Source organism: Pelodiscus sinensis, chromosome 8 (assembly GCF_049634645.1).
Source record: "Pelodiscus sinensis isolate JC-2024 chromosome 8, ASM4963464v1, whole genome shotgun sequence".
Classification (NCBI taxonomy): Eukaryota; Metazoa; Chordata; order Testudines; family Trionychidae; genus Pelodiscus; species Pelodiscus sinensis.
In genome coordinates, this window is record NC_134718.1 from 9,729,636 (window position 1) to 9,756,615 (window position 26,980).

General features: G+C 41.2%; 1 protein-coding gene across 27 annotated transcripts in view; it reads right to left on the reverse strand.

Annotated features, from left to right (window-relative positions):
- KCNMA1 (potassium calcium-activated channel subfamily M alpha 1) overlaps window positions 1-26,980 on the reverse strand; it is a 742,164-nt gene that overhangs the window by 53,305 nt on the left and 661,879 nt on the right. For all 27 annotated transcript variants that reach the window (XM_075934710.1, XM_075934709.1, XM_075934712.1 and 24 more), the window contains 3 exons: window positions 16,937-17,060; window positions 11,944-12,168; window positions 8,743-8,935 (listed from right to left, as the gene is read on the reverse strand). In XM_075934710.1, the coding sequence (XP_075790825.1) occupies window positions 8,743-8,935; window positions 11,944-12,168; window positions 16,937-17,060 (542 nt within the window). The remainder of the gene's footprint in view (window positions 1-8,742; window positions 8,936-11,943; window positions 12,169-16,936; window positions 17,061-26,980) is intronic.

Consider the following 26,980-nt stretch of genomic DNA (forward strand, 5'->3'; position numbering starts at 1 on the left):
ACTGTTGGATTTCATTAGCATTGTTTCACAATCATTCAATTCAACTCAGTGACTAACAAACTCCTTCAGTGTATTTCTGTCCTCTCATTTAGGCCACATCTCCACTTGCCATGCTGGAGATCGATCTTCTGGCATTCAATTTAAGGGGTCTAGTTAAGACTTGCTAAATCAAATGCTGAGGCCAGCTCTGAATGGCGCCGCTATTCCCATTATGAAGATGGCACCACGCTTGGCTTAAGGTAAGCTGACTCCAGCTATGTATTTCACCTACCTGGAATTGTATACCTTAATGGACCTTCCAAGTCTAGTGTAGACCTGGCCTTAGATCCTGCTGCAGCTTCCTTGGAAATTGCTGGGGAAAATAGCACTAACTTCAGCAAGAAATAGACTGAATAGGAAAAGCTTAAGGATTTCAAGTTATATTTCACCTGTGTAATCTGCTACATTGTGAAGCAAGTGTAATTTTTTGAACATATTTACTCGATTTTATATGATTTCCCCCACAAGAACCTTCCATGATGAATGAGAAATATATTACTCAGGAGTTTCCTCCTCTTAGAATCAAGGAGAAAAAAAACCCTAAAGTATTTTTGTTGGAGGATCTATTACCAGGATTGTAAATGGAAGTCTTATGAGAATTTTCCCTAGGAACAGTATTTCACCACTTGAGAGAGCTTTGTAAGTTGAAGTCGTTCAGAAAACAGCTGCACTGATTGTAGCAAGTGCATATGTATTTCAGCACAGTGGTTATCTGTCTTATAATATCCCTGGGAGAAAAGCAATTGTACAGCCTTGCTTTCTGTACTTTAGACCTGCTTGGAGCCATAAGTTGGCTTTTCTTTATTGTTTAATAAGTGGCTTTAATGAAATGTGCTGCTCTTATTATATAGGAGTCAAAATAAGACCTAAATCATTAACCTATAAAAGAAAATTATTGGGCAAAGTATCTAAAGTTACTACCCGGAGGCTACTCTTGTACACTGTTTATATATCTCTAAACAGTTAAGTATAATTGTCTTTCTGTTTTTTGGGAAGGAAGCCAAATAACAGTTTTAGTTACAATTGAAGACAAATATTTTGTGTTGAGCTTGGATTATCTGGTGGGTAAAAAAAACAAGTGAAATTCCAATCATGTGGGATTTGAAAAAGAAAATATTCTGAAAGTTCAGTGCTGGGTGGGAGCATGAGATAAATATTCCCCTAGAGGGTAGCGAACAAAAGGAGGAGAAAAAGTTACTGGAGTTGTTGCAATACACTGCCAATGCAAATCCACACTGCAAATCCAGAGTCACGCACCCTGGACATTTGGAGGCAGTCTATATTTTAGAAATGTTGTGAGAGAGAGCTTCCTAAAATGGCCCCTTAATCAGAGGCAGATTAAAATTCATCAAACAACATTGATCCTGCAATGAAAGCCAATATTTATGAGTGGGCCACATTACTGCAGCACGTATGACGGTGGGAATTGGCGAAAAAATCCCCACTGAAATACGCACATTAGGAAGTCAACCCCCATGGGAAGTCCAACCGCATGTAGTCAGGCAAATCAGGGAAGTACAGGCAGTCCCCGGGTTACGTACAAGATAGGGACTGTAGGTTTGTTCTTAAGTTGAATCTGTATGTAAGTTGGAACTGGCGTCCAGATTCAGCCGCTGCTGAAACTGATCAGTTTCAACAGCGGCTGAATCTGGACGCCAGTTCTGACTTACATACAGATTCAACTTAAGAACCCCAGGCATCCCCAAGTCAGCTGCTGCTGAAACTGATCAGCGGCTGATTCCAGGAAGCCCGGGGCAGGGGCTTCCTGTAGTCAGCCACTGGTCAGTTTCAGCAGCGGTTGACTTGGGGACGCCTGGGGCAGAGCAGCTGGGGTGCTGCTGGGTTGGTCCAGTAGCGCCGCTGCTCCTTGGCGCTACTGGACCAACCCAGCAGCACCCAAGCTGCTCTGCCCCAGGCGTCCTGATTCAGCCGCTGCTGAAACTGACCAGCAGTGGCTGAATCAGGACGCCTGGGGCAGAGCAGCTGGGGTGCTGCCGGGTTGGTCCAGTAGCGCCCAGAGCGGCGCTACGGGACCAACCGGCAGCGCCCCAGCTGCTGTACCACAGGCATCCGGAGCAAAGCCGCGGAGCACGGGGGCAGCGGGACAGCCCAGACGCGCCGTGGCTGTCCTGCTGCCCTCGGGCTCCGCGGCTTTGCTCTGCTTTGCTCCCCATCTCCCTGGTCTGCAGACCAGGGGGACGGGGAGCAAAGCGGAAGAACACACGGGCAGCGGACAGCCCAGACGCGTCTGGGCTGTCCGCTGCCCGCGTGCTCCGCCGCTGTGCTTCCTGTCCCTGGTCTGCTGGAGACCAGGGAGACGGGCCCCGTTCGTAACTGCGGATCCGACATAAGTCGGATCCGCGTAACTCGGGGACTGCCTGTACTTATAAATAAGCAGAGTGCCAGCACCTCTCAGTGTAATTGTTTGAGCTCTGACACCTTTTTAAGGGCCTGCTTGGTTACTTGAAGATGCCATTCTTCCCTCAGCTTTCCTGATTTGATGCTTAATTTTTTTCCAAGGCTTGCCAGAGCTGTTTCAGTAGAGGCCTCTTCATCACTTGGGCTATGTCTAGACTATGCTCTACTTTCGAAAGAGGATATGCAAATTCCACGGGGATTTGCATACCTTCTTCCAATTTCACTTTCAAAAGCAGAGCTTTCAAAAGTGAAAGTAGTCTGGGATGCAGTTTCTTCAGAAAAAAACCCCTCTCTCAAAAGAACCCCCTGCTCTTCCTTAAAAAATGAGGTTTATGCGGTTTTTACGAAAAAGGGTTTTTTTCCCGAAAAAAACGCATCCAGACTGCTTTCACTTTCGAAAGCAGAGCTTTCAAAAGTGAGTTTAGAAGAATATAGAGCATCTTTCAAAAACAGAGTGTAGTTTAGACGTACCCTAGTTAGACCTCTGTTTTGAGAGGAGATGAAGAGCCACCACCAAATCTAAATTAGCTTTATTTTTCCAGAGCAGCTTAATACAATGTGTGCACAGGAGTCACTCGGACCTTTGTTCCAGTTTGGTTTAGCTGTATTGCAAACACTAGAATGTCATTTAAACAGAGCTTTATTGGATATATAAAGCTTCAGATAAGACCTGTCTTTTATAAATGGAGCTGCAGCTACAAAGGTATTATGTTTAATATACAGCTTACGTGGTCTGTGTGGTTTAGCTGAATGCACCTCAGCTCTGAAGAATTAGCTTTGTGCTAGCCAGGGATTCCCCCATAGTGGGAATTCCTCAGCTAACTACCATTTAAGCCATCGTAGCTGGCTCTGCAATACCCATTTCATAGGCCTCTTTGTAGAGGTGAACCCAGAAATTGAAAGCACAAGAGAAACGGGCTTCCTGCTCTTGGTTTCAATGCACCCTAGGCAATGCAACCAGAACCAGTGAATACAGCTGAGGTGCCCTGTCGCTCCGCGAGGGTAGCGTATGTGCAGTCTGACAGCGAGGATGGAATCTTCAGTAAGTGGAATGCATGTAGGAACCATGAGCGGATGAGCATGCTCAGTGAGGACGGAATCTTTGGATTTTTTTAGTTGCTAAATTCCAAGGAGTTTCTACTGAGCATGTGGCATTTTTAAAAGGCTTATAACTCAGCCAAATTTGGGCAGATTTTTACAAGATCAGCACATGTCCATACCCTACCAATTTTTGTATTGTTGCTTCAAAATCAGGACAGCACTAGTGCTCAAACAAAATGTCATCTATGTATTTCCCCTCCCCCCGCGCCTTGTTCCCAGAAGCAGTGAAATAGTTCTCATTGAAACTTTCCAAAGTAGTTGAGCCTGAGGCAGACGCTGTGAATAGATCATTTCTGCCCACACAATTAAAATTTGGCAAAGTTATAAGCAGTTCAAATTAGAAGATAGGCACAAACTTCCCGCAGTTTCTGGGTATTTGGGGTCCATAATTTATTTCTGAGTTTGAGTTCAGATCTAAATTTTACACCCAAGGACCAACACATATATAATATTTAGATTATAGAGTGTGTGTTTGTTTGTGCATGTAATATGTATAAATACATGTATGTAATTATTAATTATCCTCTGTCTGCCCCATTTTCAAGCTCATTTTAAGTCAACCAAGAAGTCTTTAAACAACATAAGTAAAAAGCCTGGGAACATTTAACTGCAAGCTTTGTCAATTAAACAAAATGGAAAGTTCATGAGTGGACTTTCATTTCAATGACAATTGCCGTTAGTGGGTAGCACATTCACCACAGTGGACTTGAGCAGTATTTGCGTACAAATGTTTTAAAAAAGGTACAGAGACATGATAAATACATGCATCCCGCAGTCTATTTCTAGGTCACAAAAGCTCCTTCAACCTAGACAGAACATATTTGCTCCAATAAATCTCTGAGAGGCCGAAGATTTAAAAAGAAAAGGTGGTTGTGTGGAGGGGAAGAGATAGAGGTCAGAGGTGGTGGGAAAATCTCACAGGAACAAACAGGTGGCAGTTTTTTGCTCAGAGGAAAAAAACCCTATCAATGAAATTATTGCTATTATAATTTATGTTTGGCCCATCTAAAAAGAAAACAAATGTCAGCCTTGATTGTAAGATTGTACTTTCCCTTAACTGCACAATTGTACTGACTACATGGCAACACCCCAGAGGCTATTTAAACAGCATTGCAAAAACTCATTAAGATTCCCAATTTTTGACTGAATTCATACCCAAATAAAGATGACCTTTGATGGGGTACAGAAGAGGGAAGAGATAGCTGCATAGGGATAAGTAAATTTCCCAAACACCGTCTATTCAGAACCAGAAAGGCCCACTTTGGCAAGAGTTGTACAAGCTGAAGTGAATTGAAATGTTCTGCCTGGATAAACGAGTGTGTTAAATAATACAAAAACGCTTAATTATAACTGGTGATAGATCATTGTAAACAAAGGCACTTTGTGGGCAACCAAAGTGGTTCTGTTATGTTGTTTGCTGACCAGCAGAAAGCTGGATCATGTGGTTTGTATAATTGTCACCATAGTTGTGCCTACTCTACGTTAAAACCGCATCTCATAGACAAAATGTCACATTGGATACAATTGCCTGACAAGTTTATGCCCCCTATTGATCTAATTTTGTCTGACAATATAGCCGTGGTATTAAAGATCTTTCAAGGAAAGCTCCTGTGTTGAAAGCAATGTAACCAGTTCAGAGGTTGTAGATACGTAAATGGTGCAAGCTATGGAGACGGTAACGGTTTTCCATGGAAGCGGTGGGTGGAAGAGGGGATAGTAGTTTGCTTTTCAAGTGAGTTGGAAAATTTGTATAAACCTGCCACATGTTTAAAATGCACATTGATCTTTTTCCTGTGCCCCAGACATGTTCTTCAGGCAGAGTATTCTGCAATGGGAATTTCCTCCAAGCCTTTTATAAGGTGCAGCATAATCCATTCCTCCTCCAATGAAAGATGTCAAGGAGGCTTAAACTGTGCCCCTACTCCACTCTTTTTAACTCTTGCTTGGGCTCTGTTCTGCAAAAGCCAAATTTGTATCCCTTTATTATGGACTTCTGTGGCCCCGGTGTGATGCTTGGAGAGAGAATTCCTCTCGACTTCGGCAGATTCTTTGCATGCAAAGAATAGCAGGACTAGTGTTTGTGCCCGAGCACTGAGGTTAGCAACAAGGTAAAGCTTCTGCTCTTTAGCCACACTGAACAGGGCCAGAAGAAACCAAGGGGTCCCTAACAGCAGGAGGGAGACAGAATTTTAAATGAATCTGAAGCGTGATTAGAGAAGGAAAAGGATGTGAGCTTGCTTAGTTCTACATAGCTCATGTGTTTCATGCATGTCAACTTTGCTGTACTTATTGAGTTTGTGCATGTATTATTATAAGTATTTAGATAGTGGATACAATCAGAGAGAAGGCCTGATTTTAAAAATGGAGCCACCACATGTCTAAATAACGTATAGAAGCCACAAATGGAAAAAAACAAACAAACCTCAAACCCATTTCAGTGGAGTAGGAAAGCAAGCCTTCCCTGATACTGAGAAGTAATGCTACCATGGAAGCGTCACACACAGATGTTGGTAATGATGTGGAAGATTTGTGATAAGTTTTCAATGTCATCTTCTTTCACCTAGCAACTTCTTGCTCAAATATGGAGGTGTGACCCTAAGAGGCCTTTTTGATGGCTGTGGGCAGTGAGGGACTAAGAAACGCACCACACTAAACACTGCTGCCACGGTCTTTATCAGGAGTGAAGGACGTTTGATAAACATTTTCATATGATATTTTACATGTCATCAGAATCATAGTGAGATGACTACACAGGTAATTAAAAAAGTTGTGGGCATCCACTAAAAATATGCTCAAACCAGAGCTGGTAAATAATTTTGCCCCAGCCTGGAATGTTGATTGGCCTGTCTACAGAGATTTACATTTGAGACCGAAGGAAACTTAGGGTGTGTCTAGACTACTGAGTTTTGTCAACAAAAGTGGACTTTTGTCGACAAAACTATACCAGCGTCTACACTACCGCTGAGTTCTGTCGACATAACGTCGACAGAACTCAGCAGTTTTGTCGACGCTGGTAAACCTCATTTTACAAGGCATAACACCTTCTGTCGACAGAGTTCTGTCGACAGAAGGTGTTATTGCCTGTAGGGTTGCGTCTAGACTACAGGGTTCTGTCGACAAAGCAGCTTGCTTTGTCGACAGAACTGAATGTGTCTACACGCTCTATGTCGACAGAAGTTTTGTCGACAGTATCTGTCGACAAAACTTCTGTCGACAAAAGTGTGTAGTCTAGACGTACCCTTACACTGAGAAGAACTTACAGTAAAACCAAGAATAATACATTCAAGTATTGATCTGCCTTTGGTGAACATTGTTCTTTCTGCCAGGCCCCTCTTTTTCTGTCTTAGGGTCATGTGATAGTTTGTCTGCTGCAGTCCCAGAAACATGCCTTCAGATACTTTCTGTTCCTTTGGATCCTGCCACTCAGGAGCTACATGATCCAGGGAACATTCCATGGGAATACAGACTGATTCATGCAGACAGAGCTATTATGAGCTTCCATTCTCTTGAGTCTACACTTTAAACTGGCACAAGCTTTTCCTTGCTAAGTCCCAGATTGTCAGCCTCTGGTCTCCTGCACAAAGCTGGGAAGAATTTTCTCCTGCTTACTCCTAATCAGCACATTGCGGGGGAGGGTCATGTGTTACAGCCCAACTGTTACCTTCTGCTCCAGCACATGGAAGAAGGCCAGATCACTAGGGGGAAACCTATCTGGTCCATGACCATAAACAAACAAACAAACCCAAATCACTGGTCCCCTCCATTACCCTTTGCACACCTTCCACTAGGAACTCCCATATCCTTTGCATACCCATAGTCTAATATCCCAGCTAGCAGCAGATTTTTTGGATGAAAGTGTAAAATTATTCCATAGCTACGTATGGTGGCATTTCTGTCACACTAGCGAGGTCTTAACTATTAGTCATTAGGATAACATTTCATGCTCCAGAGTTTAAGCAAATTTCTAACTCTCAGCTTGCTATCCCTATAAATATCCAATCACTCTGAATCTTGCTAACTTCTTGGCCTCTGAAATCATGTGGCAATGAGTTCCAAAGTCTAATTACTTTTTCACACCAGCTATACTGGTTAGCCCACATACAAAAGTTCGGGTCTGATTCAAAGCCTCCCTCCTCTGCTGACACAAGAGCTACGTGCTCATCTCATCAGCAGCAGTCGAAGTCACTCCATTTGAGTGGTTCGAAACCTATCAACGTAGCAATCAATGTGCTTTGAAATTTCATTCTGTCTTTAGGCTGTGGAGGGGAGGTCACAAGAGACCTTCCTTCCAGCCATACTCCCTATCCAAGGATGGACTTAATCTCCGTTCTCATGTACCTCCAGGTTGTACAAGGTTGGTGTTTACAGGAGGGAAAAGGACAGCATGGGCCATAGTATCGCCCTTCTGCACCAGCCGTTAGAATAGCTCTGGAGGAATAATTCACTGCATCAGTTTAAAAGGTTTAAGAGAGGCCACTACTGTCTGCAGTTCCGCAGAGAGTAACGAAAGCTGGCGCCACACTGAGGGAACTACATAGGGCACCTTAGGATGGATTACCAGCACAGATGGTGTAAAATGGCCTTGGGACACTTATGAAGCAGGCTGTAAGACTGAGAGATTTGTTCTGTGCCTTTATGGGAGCTGTACTTGCCAAAGAAATCAATTCTCTGGGGCTTTTTCTCACAACAAAGAGCAAGAAAGCACCAAAAATGTAAAGAATCCTCAGTTTAAATGATCTTTCTTTTCTTTTACCTTGCATGGCATTTGGCTGTTATTTGCTGTGAACACCGGACTGTAGCCAAATATCAGCCAGCATGTACCTTCATGCCACTGATAGCCCGAGTTGGCTTATCTTCGCAACTTTGTTTCGTGGAATCCAGAGCGAACAGAATTGTGTAGCTTGAGCAATCAAAGGTGCAGTTGGGGGTAGGAGGGAAGAGAAAGAGCAACACATTTAAAAATTAAAATCTCGGTTCATTCATTCCCCGCTGCTCCCTATTTGCTTTGTGATGCAGCAGGGAAACTATGTGACTGTCCCTTTAAAAGCCATCATACCAATCAGCAGGTTTAACTGTCAAGCAAGCTGATGTAAGGTTCTTTGAATTACTGAGTGAGGGATATTCTTCCTGCCAGGTCCTGTCCCCTGTAGGCATGGCAGAGAAGTATTATAGGGCAGTTCTTACCTTGGGAATTAGCCTGCAAGACCCCAATGCTGTCATCAAACTGCATAGATTTGATGTTGAGTGACGCCAAGATGCATTCCTTGTCCTGCAGCGAAGCATCATCAATATTATTCTGATTGGCTGACAGGATAACGCACATGTCGCAGAGGTTGATGTTGACAGCCCTTAAATCAGCCCGACTTAATGGCGTACCCTTCGGCAGAGTGGGAAAAAAAAAGAGAGGGGGGCAGGGAGAGGGGAAAAAAGAAAAACAAATTAAAGATTGAGAAGGAGCTTTGGGAAATTATTTAACAAGTATCTTTTTTATGCTCTGACATTAAGCTGGTCTAACTATGTGCCAGGGAATAGGAGATGTGTGCTAATCTAAAGGGTAGTTGGTGCTGATGGCAGCATTTTAGGTTCAGTCTCGATACTCAGTCAAGCTATTACTAATAAACAAGGAATAGGAATAATGCCAGCATTCTACATCTCATCTGTGACTTGAAATTGTCTTGATTTAAATCACTATCATGTGCCAACCTCTGGCTTTCTGAACATAATGAGGGGTGTGTTCTAAATGTCTGTTTATCTAATACCAGCTCACGCAGGTCTAGGGCAAAAAAACATCTCAATTTAAACAGGAAAGCTTTGTGTGTCCTAGCCATTCGATCTGCAATCAAGAGGAAACTATTTTTCTAAAAAGCGTACTACCTGGAACAATACACAAGAAAGGTTAATCCTTTCCAATACATGTTTTTGATGCTTCTACCAGCAAAACACGCTGATATTTACAATTGTGTGATTAAACCCTTGGAAACAGAAACTGGATGTTAAGTTAATAGGCACAATTCATATAATATTCCCTGGAACTACAATTACCTATCAGAGGATGCAGTATTTAAAATGAAATGTTGTGGTCGTTAGTGGGGTTTTTCATGCCTAAGGCAACCAAGATACAACACTTAACCTTCTACATTTTATACACAAGACAATACTTATTTTTTGCCTTAAATATTCCAGAACTTAAGTTTCGGAGTATTATATCTAGGTAGCAAGGGCAGCACTCGGACTGGGGTTATATGAGTGCCAGCCATAGCTCACTTAGCTTCTACAGAGTTGTACCCACAGACCTAATGCTGACAGGGATATTAAACATTTCCTTTGTCCAAAGTTGTGTCCCTAGAGCCCACATACCATCTTCCTTAAAGACTGAGCAATGAAACTCCCACCCTTCTCCTCATGGTCATTCACGAGGAACGATCTGCTGAACTCCATGGAGATACTGAATGGCACAAAGGGTAGTTAGGGTCTGCAAATTAGAGCACCGTGCTTCCCACCCAGCTTAAAATTCAGCCATCTTGTTTCTCCTAGAAGAGTTGTCAGCAGCAGCGATGGAGACCTGCCTTCTTTTGGGGGATGTTGGTGAGGGATTTGGGGGAGATATTCAAGAACGCAAAAAGGAATTAGGAAGCCCAGATGCCATTCAAAAATCAATTGGATGTAGACACCCAAGTCCCAGCCCAGTGCACAGCTCCAGGTAACTCAGTAAAGAAGAATTGATTGTGTGCTTGAAACTAGTACCAACAAAGGCACTGAATTAATTCTGTGAGCTTTCACACAAGAGCATGGGCCAACTGCAGGAGTCCTTGGTTCATAGCACCCCTCCCCTGCCACAAACCCATGAGAAGAACGTTATTTAGGTTGCAAAATCAGGCACTCGGAAGTTAGGAAATGCCAGATTCAAGGTTTTCATGCAACATTAATTCTGCCCCTTTTGTGTCCATCCTTAATAATGAATGAGGCAGTGGTCCCATATGATACATAATTGTGTGGCTGCACATTATTTTTTCTAAGGCATGCATACCAGAGAGCCAAATTTGAGCTTTCTGAACTCAGGTTAAAAAAAGTACAGTATCTCCTTATTTGATTAACAAAAAATAGCATTTCAATTTGGATAGGTCTGTAGCAACAGCTGGATTCTGCTCTCACACATCATCAAGAATATTGTTAGCTAAGCTCTGATTGCTGAATCTTTATTACTGGCAAATGTAAGAGGCTTGACTTTCAGATGTCAGGCTGAATTTGCTGGGCTGGCAGTTACAAGGAAAAAAAATCTTTCACGGGGAAAATTTGATCTTGACGCCATTTGTGAGGCACAAATGTCACTTGCTCAGGAATTGCAGAAGAGAAACTAAGGGAAACAACCAATGTTAGGTCATCTCTACCCATACATTAGACTAAATTCATCATTGGACTCTGAAAGCTTCTGGCTTTGAACTTGTATTAGTTTAAATGTTAAAGAATGGTAAACTTCTACTTGACTTTCTTTTATTCTGGTAAGGATTAAAGAATATTGAGAGCTGAGAAAACAGAATGGCCAAGCTCGCTTTACTGAACTTTTGTAAAGTCTAGGACATCTCTTCTGCTATTTGACCAAGGGCCTGACCCTCTAATTCTTCCACTTTGTGAAATCATATACACCTCTGGGTGTAAAACCATACTGAATTATGAATCATTCACTTACACCAGAGGTAGCATACCATACTCACTACACAAATGTGAATGATGATACAAGAAAGTAGAGAATCGGGCCCTTGGAATATTGGACTCAAGAGACTGAAATCTGGACTCCAATGAAGTCAACAGGGGAGGGGAGAGGGGCGTTGTCATTAACATTAAAGGGACCAGGATTTCTCCCACTTTTGGTGGTAAGCATTTTACTACATAACTGTAAACACTTAAAAAGGAAACGCTCTTAATGAAAACACTATGATCATTGCCTTATATGCAAGAGAGCTAGGAGGCCAGCATCTATCAAGCCTTTACAGTTATAGATAGACAAATAATAAAAAAATAGTTTTCAAAGGTTTTCCAGGCATAAATAATGTCATAAGTAAGTACTGTCATTCTGTCAGAAAAATCACAACATCAGAACTAGCTACACGCAGGGAACTAGAGTGAATGTTCAATAGATAATGCAGCTAATACATTTCATAGCAGCTGAAATTCATCCTTGACAAGGGGACTGAACACTGCTGCAAATTTCTTCTAATAAGGTCTCACAGGGCTGAGTTTTCATAGATATAGTAAAGGGGAAGGGCTAGGTCCTGAGGCCGATAACCAGACAAAAGTAAAAAGCCTATCATCAAAGTCAAGATGAATCTGTCCAGTTGGTGTCTTTAAATAAAAAAAAATAATCGATATCACGACGTTAAAACTTACAGGCAAGATTGAAACCTTGGGGAAGTTATGCAGCATCTCCCATTCCCTTTTCAGATATTCAAGTGACCCCACAAATACAATGTGCTTGAGTTCATGGTAGTGAAAGTTGCTGGCGCGTAATGGCATCACTAGATTTCTCACTCCAATCAATGCAGATGTAGCATCCCCAAATATGCAAACGACCACATGACCACTTAACACAGTCATCGCTGCTTCGCTCCGGGTCTGGAAAAAAAACCCAACAATTAGGGAAGGGGGAGATGGAGGAAAAAGAAGCATGAATCACAGACTGAATTCTAAACCAAGAATAAATGTGCTTTTTCTGACAATATCGTTCATGCACAGCGAAACAGCAGGACATTAAGTCATTCATTATTACATTTATTATTGAATGTGTGTGGAGTGTGGTCATTGCTGTATAAACAGAGGGGTCCTGGCCCATGGTTCACCTGAAGCTTGCAGTTCACAGCAGAGGCCTGGTCTACACTGCAAAATCAGGATAGTTTAATCACAACAGTGACCACCAACCAGTCAATCGGGATCTACCAGTAGATCTTGGAGTCTCTGACAGGTGATCCTGACTGGTTTGGCTGGGAGGCTCTCAAGTGCCTACACTTCAGCTGCCTCAGAGCTGCCCCCTGCTTGTTCTGCAGAGTGGGGGAGAGAGAGGCAGGGGGGTGTTAATGTCACTCTGTGAAGATGGCGTACAGGAGAGGGGGACAAAGTGAGGCCTGAGCGAAGGGGTGGACTGGGAATATTTGGGTTTAAGGTAGATCCTGGACTGACAAATTCAAAAAGTGATCTTGTGCTTTAAAAGACTGGAGACCACTGGCCTACAATGTTCAAACATGTGAACAATCCACCCCTCTTGAGTGGCATAACTGAGTTGACGTAAGTCCCCATGGAAAACGTGCACCATGCATTTGATGATCTGATGGTGGATTTGTTTCAGAGAATTCAGGACGCTACACTCTGTGGGGGAACCAGTAATTATAAACTAAGAGATAAGGCAGATTGGGGGAATGCGGGGTCCTAACCTCATGAGAAGCATGAAGGAATGCAACTGTCTCCCCCTCATGTTGGTGCCAAGGGGCCAGGATACCAATGGCTTAACTTTGTGATTCAAACCTGCACTACTCTAGTAGAGCAACACTTTATGTTCCAGTATGAGTAAAAAGAATAGCTGTGAACTGTAAAATACAAGCAATTGAGAAAAAAAACGGTGCTCAACATGAAAAAGAATGATGTGACTCTATTTGGTGTAATGTGTCCACAACAGGAGAACGAGGGGTGTGTGAAAAGAGTGTGGGAAACAAGCAATGGAAGAAGAGACTCAGACCTTATTCTGTTTGAGTTATGTTCTTAAACCACAAGAACTGCCATACTGGGTCAGGCCAATGGTCCATCTAGCCCAGGATCCTGTCTGCTGACAGTGGCCAATACCAGATGCCCCAGAGGGAGGGAACACGACAGGCAATCCTCACATGATCCCTTCCCTGTCACTCATTTCCAGACAAACAGAGGCTAGGGACACCATTCCTACCCATCCTGGCTAATAGATTCATGGATGTTATGTCCGTCAATGGCGCTTTCTCACTTTTTTGAATCCTGTTAAAGTCCTAGCCTTCACCACATCCTCTAGTAAGTAAGTTATACTTACCTCACTATGACTCCACTAACTTTAGTGCAGTAACTCCTGAATGACAGTGGTATGAGACAAGAAAGAGATCCCCCTAGATGTGGGAAAAGCCTTCCAACAACTCTGTCCATACCCTGAGGTTTTGGGTTGCTTTCCAATTAGTCTCTGGTTCAAAGTGTTTTTCTTGGGCTGACAGGAATGGTTCTATTTTACTTATGCAGCTATAACCTTTGGCTACAAAAGCATATAAAGGATTGTAACTTCTTGTAGCAAAATTACAATGTCAAAACCCAGAATGCTTTTCCCGCTCACTGCTATTTAATAGCTGTGTTGATGAGTCTGAGCTAATGGAATTTTCCTCCTCTTGCATGTCACTTGACCTAGAAACAGAAGGGAGCCTTAAAATCTACACCCGATTCTCATTTATATTGTTGAGCTGTGCATGGTGCCACTTGGGGGAGGGTTCATTCTAGGATCCTGGACTTAGTCACAAAAACTTCCCCTGAGTGTAAGTACATGCTTTAAGTCTATGTCCTGGGACAAGCTGCCACCAGCACCACCCCCAGAATAAAGTGGAGTAGCCTCTCTGCCACTCTAGTCTACACCAGATACCAAAAGCCCCAGAGGGTCCTTTGCACCATGGTGAAAGAACTTGACTTTTGGTGACTTTTCATCGCCAAGAACATCTGAGGGGACAGAAGGAAGAGCCTGATGGCACATATCTAAATAGTGTTCAGAACTGCCTGCTTATCTCAATGACAGACGTTAATCCCAGTCACTCTTGAAGGCAGCCCACACATTGAGATAACCATTAAATGAAGTCATTAGTTGACAATGACAGTCATATCTAGATCCACTGTTGGTGCTGTTGCATTACACTAATAAATATCTCCTTTCATTCATCAAAATTCCATTAGTGAGGTAGATCTTCAACAAACTTAGCTACGGGCTGTGAGGAACTAAGGAGTAAAAGCTTTTCATGGAGAATAGGTTTATCAATCATGATTAGCCAAGATGATCATGAACACTAACCCATCTTCTAGGTGTCCATAACCCTCTGATTGTCAGAAGCTGGGAGTGGACAACAGGGGATGGATCACTCAAAGGGAAAGAACCATACAGGACAGTTTATTAAGTCCTTTCTATCTTCTGACAACATAGACTCATCGTCTGTCTGAATCCTCTGATATTTAGTATGACCATTCTTATGTTCAGAGTCAGGGAAACATATTTATTGAAGCAAGAAAACAATATTTTTATTCTTTTTTCTTCATCCACAGAGTAAGCTGTGGATCTTTGCTGCTTACAGTTTACACAGACTGCATGGAACACAAAGACAGTATCTCAGCAGCATATTCTAACTCTGGAGTGATTTTGGCCAAAAGGTTTCTTTCTTGTCACTTCAAAAAAATGTTCTGCTTTCAATTGCACGATTGCAACTGTATTCATTTTTTTTCTGTGAAAGCCCCATTCTGCTCTCAGTTGCATGAAAATTAAGGACTTGATCCTGTAAGATGCAAAGCATCGTGGCTTTGATACTGTACAACATTTCAGCTTGCATTTGGAGCATATGAATAGTCCCATGTATGTCCGTAAGTGCTTTGCTGAATCAGGAATTTACAAGACTGAGCCAAACTATTGTTCTTGTCTGAAAAGTATGTAAAAATGTCACCTTCCCAATTGACAAACTAAACCCCCATAAGGATTAGAAGGCATGTCTGCTGATTTGAGTGACACGCTGCCCTTAACTGCTGTCAGCCCTGCACAACCAAAAAAGCCCTAGGGAAGAAAGGTGAATTATTTTCTGGTTTGGGCATCATCAACACGATTGTTCACACAATTTTCAACTAGAGGATCATCTGAGCAACCCCATCATCTTCAAATTATGCCCTCATTTGCACTTGTGCGGTAAGGTTGCACCGATGCACATGCGGACATAATTTGTGGACAGTGGACAAGTGTAAGTGTAAGTGAGGGCAGTCTATTGCTCACAGGATTTGTATCACGGGTGACGATGCATGAAACAAGAAAGAACTCAACAAAACTTGCAGATCCCAGGTTGAATTTACGGAGCAGGCAGTTAAGGGAAAAAATCATGTACTTGCAAACTGAAAAAAAATTGATATGAAGTAAAAAAAGATATAATAAATGAGGTAAACCCCACAATGCGATTTTTACAGGAATACTTTTCAAAGTAGAAGAACAGGCTAAGGTCATACCTGACTGATCTGTGAAAAAATATTTAAAATATTATAGCTGATCTCTTTTTTCCTCTGTTATACAATCATGTCTAGTGATCCCTCTCTGTTATGAAGTAATGGATGGTAAGGTTGCCCCTCATGGCCTACTGAACACCCTGGAATGAATATTAATTTAAAATGCTCAGACCAAACTCTAACAATTTAGTCCCTGGAATTGACTAGTTTATTGATTGTTTAAATGCCAATATCGCAGTTCCAAACAATGTCATGGTTATTATAGAAACCCCTGAGGAGCTTGGGAAACAACCTTTTATGCCCCAATCGTTAGAATAAACCGGGGCTGTCACCATTATTGGTTACACCATGCAATAGCATGGGGAAAGTGTAGACAGCAATCTCAAGAAAAGCTTTATAAACTGCGACAAAGCGAAGATCCACCAGGGAGCTCATTTCAAATATCATCAGTTGTGTGTTTGAGATCTGGAGTTAGTTACTTGTTACTCTTAGGTAGGAGTGTATGAACATATACAGAACAAACTTTCACTGAATGTAACAGATTGTGATAGGCCCGGTAATTATTTTTAATTACTTGAGTCAGTTTGATGGCCCTCCCAGTTTAACAATGAAATGAATACACACTAGACCCGGTACACTGTTAGATGGGTAGACGAGCAGTACCATTTACTCATGTTAAGGCACTCAAACAAGCTTGTTTAAAACAAGATGATCATGCATTATTCCTTATTGGTCAATGTGAATTTTCCCCTATTTAAGTTTATCTCTTGGTTTTCAAGAGGCAAATGATACATGGTGATTTATGTATGTAAATCTGATTTACATAATCCTTGCTCTGAGCCTACACAAGGTATAAAGTACATGTATAACTTTAAGCTGCTGAGTAGACCCATTGACCCATATGTCAATATAATCTCAAGATTTGGGGCCAATTATCAGTGACGTAAGTAAAGTTTTAGGCTTGAATACCTAAAAGGTTTGGCTCAAAATCCACCCATATGGCATTTCTGATATCTATGTCATTTTTAAAACCATGGCACTGAAAACTATGTTAACCCACTAAACATCCCACATTCCTATTGTCAACAAGGCCTCTCTTTGGATAGAACTTCGATGGTCATTCTTTTAAGGCACCCACCAAAATGACCTTTTCAATGTCCTTGGCTGGACACCAATGAAACATCCCTGTGGAGTCATATTTTTTCACACTGGCATCCATGTTGTCAATCTGCTCGTTGCCGGGAATTAACAAAGGGTCATGCCTGGGGAAGAAAAAAAAAGTCAAAGATAATGTAACTGGAAAACATTATGAATTATGGATGGGAAAATATCCCAAGAGCTATATCCAATCAGGGATCAAAGTTAAAAAAAAAGTATTTACCTTTAAACCAATGTTTTCAACACACCTACTTTAGGAGGGAAAAATCTAATAAAATAACAAAAAATAAGTTTTTAAATGCTAGGTTGGGGCCTGGGAGATTTTTCAATAAGCTTTTCAGTTGATTTTAAAATAGTCTGTCACGTTCATGTCCATAAATATTCTCTCTTCCCGCTCCCATCCCTCCAAAAAATAAATATCAAAAGAGTTGCTATTAGCATCTGCAATGAAGTAGAAGGGATCGGAACAGAGCCCCATGCTGACTGACTGGCAGAGGTATGGAAAGCCAATTACTTGCTTTTACCACATACAACTTCTGACGTGATGCTCTTCACAGTAAAAGCTTTAACAGGCTGCACTTTAAATATTTTAGCAATTTGCCCAATCCTATTTTGCTTTCCCAAACTGAAGCCCTTTAAAGATTCAGCAGTATGTCATTTTAGAGTAGACTGACTAACAAATGCCCACATCTGGAATACATGATTTTAATACTAAACAACAGTGTCCATTTTCTGTGACAACTGTATCTGTGGAAACCTAAGTGTTTCTCCGGCAGGATTTTAAAACCTAGGGTTTTTCAAAGGAGGCACAAATAAGAGACATTTTAATTAACTGCCCTCCAACAAGTATAGCTGTGTGTGCACTTGCACACCCAAATACACACACCGTTCATTAATTTATTTGTTGAAAAAAAGTAAGGGAAGGGGGTAAGTGCATTAGCCAGAACTCTACAAGATGCTAAATAAGAGAAGTCTTTCTAATGATACCGAGGGATGCTATTACTATCAGTACAGCCACTGGAAGACCAGGGGCATCTGACCATAAAAACAAAATAGGGCACAGAACATATTCTGCCAAAGCCTGAGTGTTCCCCACTTTTGCACAGAATTCTCTGAATACAGAACAGTTTATACAGTGTATATCCACAGGTTAACTGTCCCTGAATTGCACAACAAACATAATGTGATACCTCATGCAGAACATGCTCACAAACAGGTGCCTGAAGGTGGCATCTACTTTGGTATCCACTTCGGTAGAATTCTGTCCAATGTCACAGGGATAAAATGATGCTTACGGTGCCGGATTGCACTCCTACTGAAATCAATTGGCAACATTCCTATTCAAATGAGTCCTGCTCACTTCCTCTATGGGTTTGTCCTGATGAAGTGGTTACCCGTTTAAAACAAAATACTTCCATGCTCTCTCCCAAGGAGGGAAGCAATTCACTACTTGGCAAACACATGTGTAGTTAGTGAATGTCACCTGAGAAAAACATTAATCACTTGGATGGCTTTGTACTGTCACTCAGTACCATAATATCTATAAAGCGCCGTCCATGTTAATCCGATTAGCAGCAAGGTTATCCTTACTGGTCTTCATGGAGACTGGCTCTGGGTCCTTGCAAATGACAAAAAGCTCTGTTTAGGGTAGGGTCTCACTCTTGGAGTAGGAGGAGAGAGAGGAGGGACATGGGGTTAAAAAGAACTTGTTGATGATATCAGTGACATTCTTATTATGATGCATCAAGTAGGAATGTTGCAAAGAATTTGCTAAAGATGGACAGATTTTGGATTCATCTAATCTCTTCAGGAGTATGTTATGTGCCCATGACTGCATGTTTTGTGTGGGACATGGATGCGCGCACGTTATTGTCTGACAGAAGTTGGTACCACAGCTAGATCACCTCAGTTAAGGGTGCTTAGCCCTAAGTGAGGTGTGAGGTGGCTGGAGATATTGTTTCAGAGGAGCCCAAGAATCCTGAGATTTTGTAGGTAAAAACATTAGAAGTATTGATGGACCAGCACTTTTGTAATTGGTAAGATGGTGGAGTAGGGTGAATACAGCACACAGCTTGGCACAGAATGTTTTAACACCTGCCATTTGCTTCTACTAGGTCCTCTGCAAAGGATTGGCTCTTCAGAAATATGTTTATGAATTCCAGTGATAAGTCACTGGTTGCACATGGTTTAGCAGCAGTATCCATAGTTGGAGACTTTATCCCAGGTTAGGAAATTTTCCAAATTTTCCAATTCTTCCTTCATATTGGCTATGGAAATTCAACAAATGATTCCCCATGAGCCCTTCCTAGAGCATTACTGACATGAAAGCAGAAGTCACTAATTAAATCTTTCTTTCCCCTTTTAATGTGGTTTAATTCAAACAATTAGACACATTAAGGATGTGATTTATACATTTCCCTTCCTATTCACTAGGAAACAACAGTAAAATGGGTTCTTAAAATGTCTCCATTTTATGTTTTAATTAATTTTTCTTGACTGCTCTCCGGTCTAACCCTCTTAAACTTGTATTCAAAATCTGCAGCAATGTCCCTGGTTAATTTGCAGCAAAGTCCAAAGTTAGGAGGAATCCTTTAATAAAACCAGGGGACTGCACTATAAAAGTCTGGTCTGTGTTTAACTGTTTTCAGCCTTGATTCAGTAAACCACGTGCATGGGAGCTTACGATTCAGCACTCGTTTATGAGCTGTTTTGAACTATGGCCTTGCCTCATACCAGAGACCATTCATAAGAGTTTGTGATAGAAACTTACAAGTACAGCTCAATGAAAGACTCATAATAAACAATTTAAATGAGGAGAGCAGCCCCTTTTTCTGCTGATGAATTATCTGCAAACAGATTCTTATGGATTCATTTATTGATAACTGTTTGACTAAAACCTTTTGTAAACATATTTCATCCAGCAGACAGTCTCTAAGTCAACAAAGTTTTTTTTACTAATTATGGTACGTAACTGGGCAATTAAGGCATATGGTTTCGTTTTTGTTCTCTGATTGGATATTATATCAATAATTACTTTTCGTATTACTGTAGCACTTAGGGGAACCTAGCCACTGTGAAGGACCCCTTACTCATCACCAGAAATACACTCTCGCTCCATCTCTAAAAGCCACCTGCATAGTAAGATTGTCTTGAAAACAAGCAATCCAAACCAGGGGAAAAAGAGCACTCACTGAGACAAATGGCTCAGCTCACACTTATCAGAATGACAGTATCATGCAGAATTAGCCTTCATGGGGGATTCCAATTCATTTGAGAACCCATGGAGATGAGTTAACTGCTTTGTAAATCTCTTATGATTTAATAAAATAATCAAGAAGCTGATTGAGGTATCTGAGCCATTAGCTATCATCTTTGAAAAGTCATGGAAGATGGGAAAAGGGCACATATAGTGCCCATTTATAGAAAGGGAAATAAGGACAACCCAGGAAACCACAGCATGGATTTGTAAAGAATAAATCATATCAAACCAATCTGATCGCTTTTTTGATAGGATAACAAGCCTTGCAGATAAGGGGAAAGTGGTAGATGTGGTATATCTAGACTTTGTAGCAAATGCTTTACTAGTCTCACATAATCTATGCTGTATTCCCCTAGTTTATTGATAAGAAGGTTGGGAATATCTATTCAAACAGTTATGCACCCACTTTATTGTAGCCCAGAGAGTATTTACCAATGGTTCACAGTCATGCTGGAAGGTCATAACAAGTAGAGTTCTGCAGAGGTCAGTTTTGGGACCAGTTCTGTTCAATATCTTCATCAACAATTTAGATATTGGCATAGAGAGGATGCTTATAAAGTTTGCAGATGATAGCAAGCTGGGAGACATTGCAATTGCTTTGGAGAATAGCATCATAATTCAAAATGATCTGGACAAACTGGAGAAATGGCCATAGATAGGGTGAAGTTCCATAAGGACAAATGCAAAGTACTTCACACAGTCACTTCCCATTTAGTATGTCCAGGAAGGAGTGCTGCAGAAAAGTATCTAGGGGTCATAGTAGATCACAAGCTACATATGAGCCAACAATATAACACCGTTGGGGGGAAAAAAGCAATTATTCTGGGACACATTAACAATAGTGTTGTAAGCAAGAAATGAGAAGTAATTATTCCCCTCTACTCTGCACTGATTAGGCCTCAACTGGAGTACTGTGTCCAGTTCTGGACACCACATTTTAGGAAAGATGTGGAGAAATTGGAGAAGGTCCAGAGAAGAGCAACAAAATAATTAAAGGTTTAGAAAACATGACTTATAAGGGAAGACTGAAAGAACTGGTCTTGTTTAGTTTGGAAAAGAGAAGACTGAGAAGGGACATGATAGCAGCTTTCAAATACCTAAAAGGGTGTTATAAGGCAGGAGAAAATTTATTCTCTTTAATGCCCGATGATATGACAAGAGGTAATGGGCTTAAATTGCAGCAAGGGAAGTTTAAGTTGGAAAGTAGGAAACACTTCCTAATTGTCAGGGTGGTTAAGCATTGGAATAAATTACCTACGAAGATTGAGGTCTCTCCATCTTCGGAGATAGTTTAGATAAATCAGGGATGGTCTAGATGGTGCCATGAGGGCAGGAGACTGGACTTGATGATCTCTCGAGATCTAGTATTATATGATTCTGTGATGTGGAAGGTTGTGCAGCAGTGTTCCCTCTATGCTGCACTACAGCACAGCTTCACAAATGATTAATCAGCCCTGCCCAGTCAGGCAGCTCCACACAGGGAGCTCTGAGCCTCCGACTTGGTGGGGCTGGTTAAATACCTGTGAAGCTGTGCTGCCACACAGTTTAGAGGGAACACTGTTGTACAGAGCTCCTTTCCCTACCCTGGTCCATGAAATGTAGTGTGGACTTATCCTTCCAGATTGGGGACCTGGCGGAACCAGGAGGAAGGCAAAGCTATTAGTGTTCCCAGGAAGCCTCCTTGTGCTTCTTCATTAGTGATCCTTGACTACAACTACATCCTCAAAAAACAAGGAAAATTGATAGCCCCAAAACTTGGTTATTGCAGACCTGAAGTTCACCACCAGTACCTGCTTCCAGAACATCAAATGCATTTAATTTTCAAACTTCTTAAAACCAGGACAGAGAGTATGTACCCATATCACCCCACAACCTTAATTCTCCTCTCTTTGAAATGTATTTTAACCCACCCATTACAGGCACTGTGTAGCATTCTATCCTTCCAGATGATATAGGATAGTGCCGGAACAGATCATGTGGTTACAACAGGAGATATGCATTTAGAGCATATCTAATGACCTGGCTATACCTGGCCTGTATTCAACCATCTCATCAACCCTGATAATATTGAGCAGCTCTCTGCTGAGTAGTATAGTCTATGGTCCTTATAAGGATTCTCTCAGGAACATAAGCTCCACTTCCTCTGATCTGCAGTGCACTCTTATGACTGCTACCAGACTGTTATCGACATGGGGATTTTGTAGCATACAGTCGTGCGCCTCTACATGCATAAGTCATAACACAACCCAGCCACAAGGAGTCCATGATTTCTGGGTGCACCTGCACCTCTCCTCCTATGGTGACCAACTCCAGGTAATCCTTTCACCAATAAATACAGTTGTCCCTAACACAATGCAGGGAACACATGCAGACAAATGAAAGAATATGATTCCGTGGCCCACAACCTGCAACATGAAATGGCTCATTTACTAGTCATTCCTCCTGTCTCCTTTATTTTAGGACTTCCATGGCTGAAGATCATGTCAGCTCCCAGGGGCAGAGTTAAGGTTGGGGGTGGGGATGGAATGGATCTGTGTTATTAAAGCTTTTGGGCAGTGTATAATTCTGTAACTACAAATGAATTATTTACACCACTATTAGGTTCTTTGTTTCTCTAATTTAACCTTTCAGACTGTGGTAACAAGAGGCACAATAGGAAAAATGACAGGATATAATAAATAGGGAGTAATTGTTTTAAAGTCTAATATTATAATTTACTAACAAATGGCTAACGCATGCTAGCTGACACCGTCGCAAAACTCTTATGGGAACTGCATTTGATCATCGAAGAACAGAAATTGTCACAAAGTAAAAATTACCTTGGTAAACTCTAACAATGGCTTCTGATACATCTACTGTTTGGAAACTGTGTGTGTGACCATATTTCTGTCTCTTATAAATTGTCTCTAATTAAAGCTTTCTCTGAAGACTTGCATAATATTTAAAAAATTGTTTAGAACTAAGGTCTTTGACATGGTCCTGAGAAAAATTAGTCAACAAATCTAAATATTTTAGAACCCTGTTATGTACTTAAATATATGTGGTCATGACTATGTTATTAAATAGTAGTAATATTTTAATAATACATTATTACTTTAGACATATACAGTTCCTTTAGACTGGGGCTCTATACCTGCTTTACATATACTAATTAATTAAGACATTGTACAGACACACAGACACTAAGATTTTCAAAGCTGCCTGTAGGATTGAATACCCAATTCTCATTAAAATTGACATGAAAACACTGCAGTTGTTCTTAGCTACTAAGGGTACGTTTATAGTGCACGCTTATTTTGAAATAAGCTATTTCGCAGTATTTCTTACAGAACAGCTTATTTCGAAATAGCACGTCTACACTTCAGGGAAGCCTCAAAATTAGTCTGAGGCAGGCTTCTCTAATGTGGACATGCTACCTCAATTTAGAGCCCCAGGAGGCACTGGGGAGTAATTACTTTGAATGACCCTGGGGAGGAGCCATTTAGAAATAGCAGTAGTGTGGACGTGCCACTGCTGTTATTTCAAAATACCAATTTTGGAATAGGCATTATTCCTCATGGAATGAGGTTTACAGAAGTCGGAATAAGCCGTCTGTTATTTCGAATTTATTCTCTGTGTAGATGCACCCTAAGTCAAACTGAGTGTTTTTTGAGACTTCCATCCTGTAACCTTCAAAACATGACTTTGAAAGCTGCTGATTCCACAGACTTAGACATTGCATTGGCCACGGCACTAATGCAAGATTCCCCACACTAACCCTACTTGTTGACTCCAGCGTTCCTTGAAAAAGGCACTAAAAAATTCTCATAAAATGGGGGGAAAGCATCTGTCAGTTCAAAAGGGTCTATTTTAATCTTGATATCCAAAGGATTTGGACCTTCAAGCATCTTTTGATCATTGCAGGACCGACTAATGTCTTGAAATGAGAGTACAGGCATGTTAGAAAAGCAACCAAGTTCAGTTTCCTCACATCGATATACTCCAGGTTATAAATAGCTTCTTTAGTTCTTATGGAAAAAATTATGTGTGCATGACTTAAAATGAAAAATAAAAGACAATCTTTTCAGGGTTTCGTGAAGCATATAATGCCACTTACCATCAATTAAACCTGGGAACGACACTAAATGCCATGCTACAGCGGCAAACCCAAAAAGCCTGCCTTGAAGACAACAGCCTAAAGCAAAACCATGAATCCCTTTTCCAGCAGAACTGTTGCGAGGAAGCCAGAATTATATTTTAAAGAGTACTGCTTTCATTGTAGACATTTACAACCACTCCAAACACATTCAGTTGGCGTTTTCAGCTTGGAAACTTCTGACAAATGTGGAAATGGAATAAAAATAAGAGTTTTTAGCCTTTTTCTTTTTAAATTGTGTGTGTCATTAATATTAGTCTTTCCATGGATTTTGTCACCTTTCTGTCAATCCTCTTACTATCTGTCATATGCTTCTATGTATCAGGGCCGTATATTTGCATGGATCTGCTCTGGATCTCCCACAGATCCAGAGCACAGGGAACTCGGGCAATATACGACCTATAGTGGCCATCACAATGCTTGAAAGTAAAGCTGAGATATGTCAGTCTTTACCTATGGATTAAGGTCCTTTTTATACTCTCTTAGAAAACAATCCTACTCATACTGAACAGATATACAAACTTCCAGTAGACCTCTATGCCAGGTCTACATTAAAGGAGAAGTTTGAATTAAGATATGCAACTACAGCTATGTTAATTGTGTAGTTGTAGTCAACATACCTTGATTCAAACTTTGGCGCCATCCCCACAGTGGGAGGTCAATAGGAGAAACGCTCCCATCAACGTCTTTTACTCCTCACAAGGAGTAGAAGTATCAGTGGGGCCCCATCAGCATTTGATTTAGTGGATCCTTACTAGACTGGCTAAATCAAATGCCAGAAGATTGATAGGAGCGTCAATCCACTGGTAAGTAGAGACATGGCTTTAGTCTCACTGGGCATGCTTATGTCTGGAAATACACTTTTTCCTTGGTAACTAATGGCCTGTAGTTTGGTATGAAGAAATGAATGGCAGTCCCCCTAGAGACTGAAAGGTTTGGAAACCATCTTGTGCCCTTTGCAGTGGTTTTCAGTTTCCATACATGGATGCTCTTTTTCTTTTTAAGGGAAACGGAAGGAAAAGGTGCCATGCAAAGATGCATTGCAAAACGTCTCAAGCCTTTCAAATATCTTTTACAACCACCCTAACAAATTATGGCAATTAACATGCTGTTAGTGCGAGATGTATGCAGCCAGTGCAGGTGCTAATAATTGAAAAAGCATTTAGAGCTTTTACACCCGGGTTGAATATTTCATGATGCGCTGCATGTTTCACTATTTACTCAGTAGGCCTCTGTCACTTCAATCTTCCCTGACTGCTTTGACTGGTGCTATAAAGCTCTACCAAGACAGAGTGACGGCTTGTCACAGGCAAACTCCACTGACTACTGCAGCTCGCTGGGACTAGCTGTGAAGGTTGTCACGCTGCTCTTGTGGAATTCAGCAAATGTTTTGTGACTAATACACCCAACATTTGTCGACTACCATTAGCCATTCCCTATGACCCTCAGCAGCCTGGGTGGATGGCGTGAGGTTGTAATGAGAATTGGTTGTCTATGTGCAATACGCTAATGACACACTTTAGCAGACATTTACTTTCACAAGTTAATCAGCAATTAAATTTCTACAGCTTTAGTGCACACATGAAAGAAACTTTATAAGGGAAAAAAGATCCAATGAAAACATAGGTTTTTCTTTCTGTCACTGTATCACTTTTTCTCATGATATTCAAACTCATGGCTAATGGAGTCTAGTCCCACTCTTCTCACACTATCCTCCTGAAACTACTATGTCAAGTACTTAGCTAATGCAGTCAGTGGTAGTCCATTTGTCCTGTGGTTGCCACTGGACTGAGGTGTGCCTCTGAGAATTAGCAATCATTTCTTCTGCCTCCACTAAAATGCCGGTAGTGTCTTTGCTAAGTTTACTAAGGAACCTTCTTTTAGGAATCTGTTGCCTTATGTCACAATATTCTACTCTATTCAGCCTTTCCAAAGAGTTGTCATGATGAGTAAATGTATTCTCTAATTGGAATGTCTCGAGTATGTCAACAGCAACTCAAAGTATACTCCTCAAATTCTCACTCAGAAGAGTTCTGAGATGGTCACCTATTCTTGCATACAAGCAAATCAAAGATGACGACACTGGGGCCAGAAAGCGTGTCCTTAGTTCTTAGCATTTCTCATTTAGGTTCTATCAAGCTGCACACACACAATTTTTTGGGGGGTGGGAGGGTGGAAAGCACCTAAACAAAAGCAATCTATAGAAAATTACCTCATCCTCGTCTTAGCTGCTGCATTATCCTTTACCTTGAGGTATGAAACATATAATCCATCCAGGTGGAAACGTCACAGCTTTTAGAGACTTATTTTCTCTAAGCCATTGGTGAAAGAAAAAAATTCTCTTCTGCTCACCTGGTTTAAATATTTTACATTTCTTCCTCCCGACAACTTTTGTCTAAACCTTATATATTCGGGTTTAGCCTGTACATTTGAAAATAACTTGCTTATTTTCGCTGCTGGCAGACTCTCCAAATTCTTCCTGAAAACCTCTCTCTAAGTTTGGATACATTTTTGCAAGATTTCACAAAGGGTACATCTAGACTACACGGCTCTGTCGACAGAGCCATGTAAACAAGTTTACCCGGCATAGTCAATGAAGTGGGGATTTGAATAATCCCCGCTTCATTAAA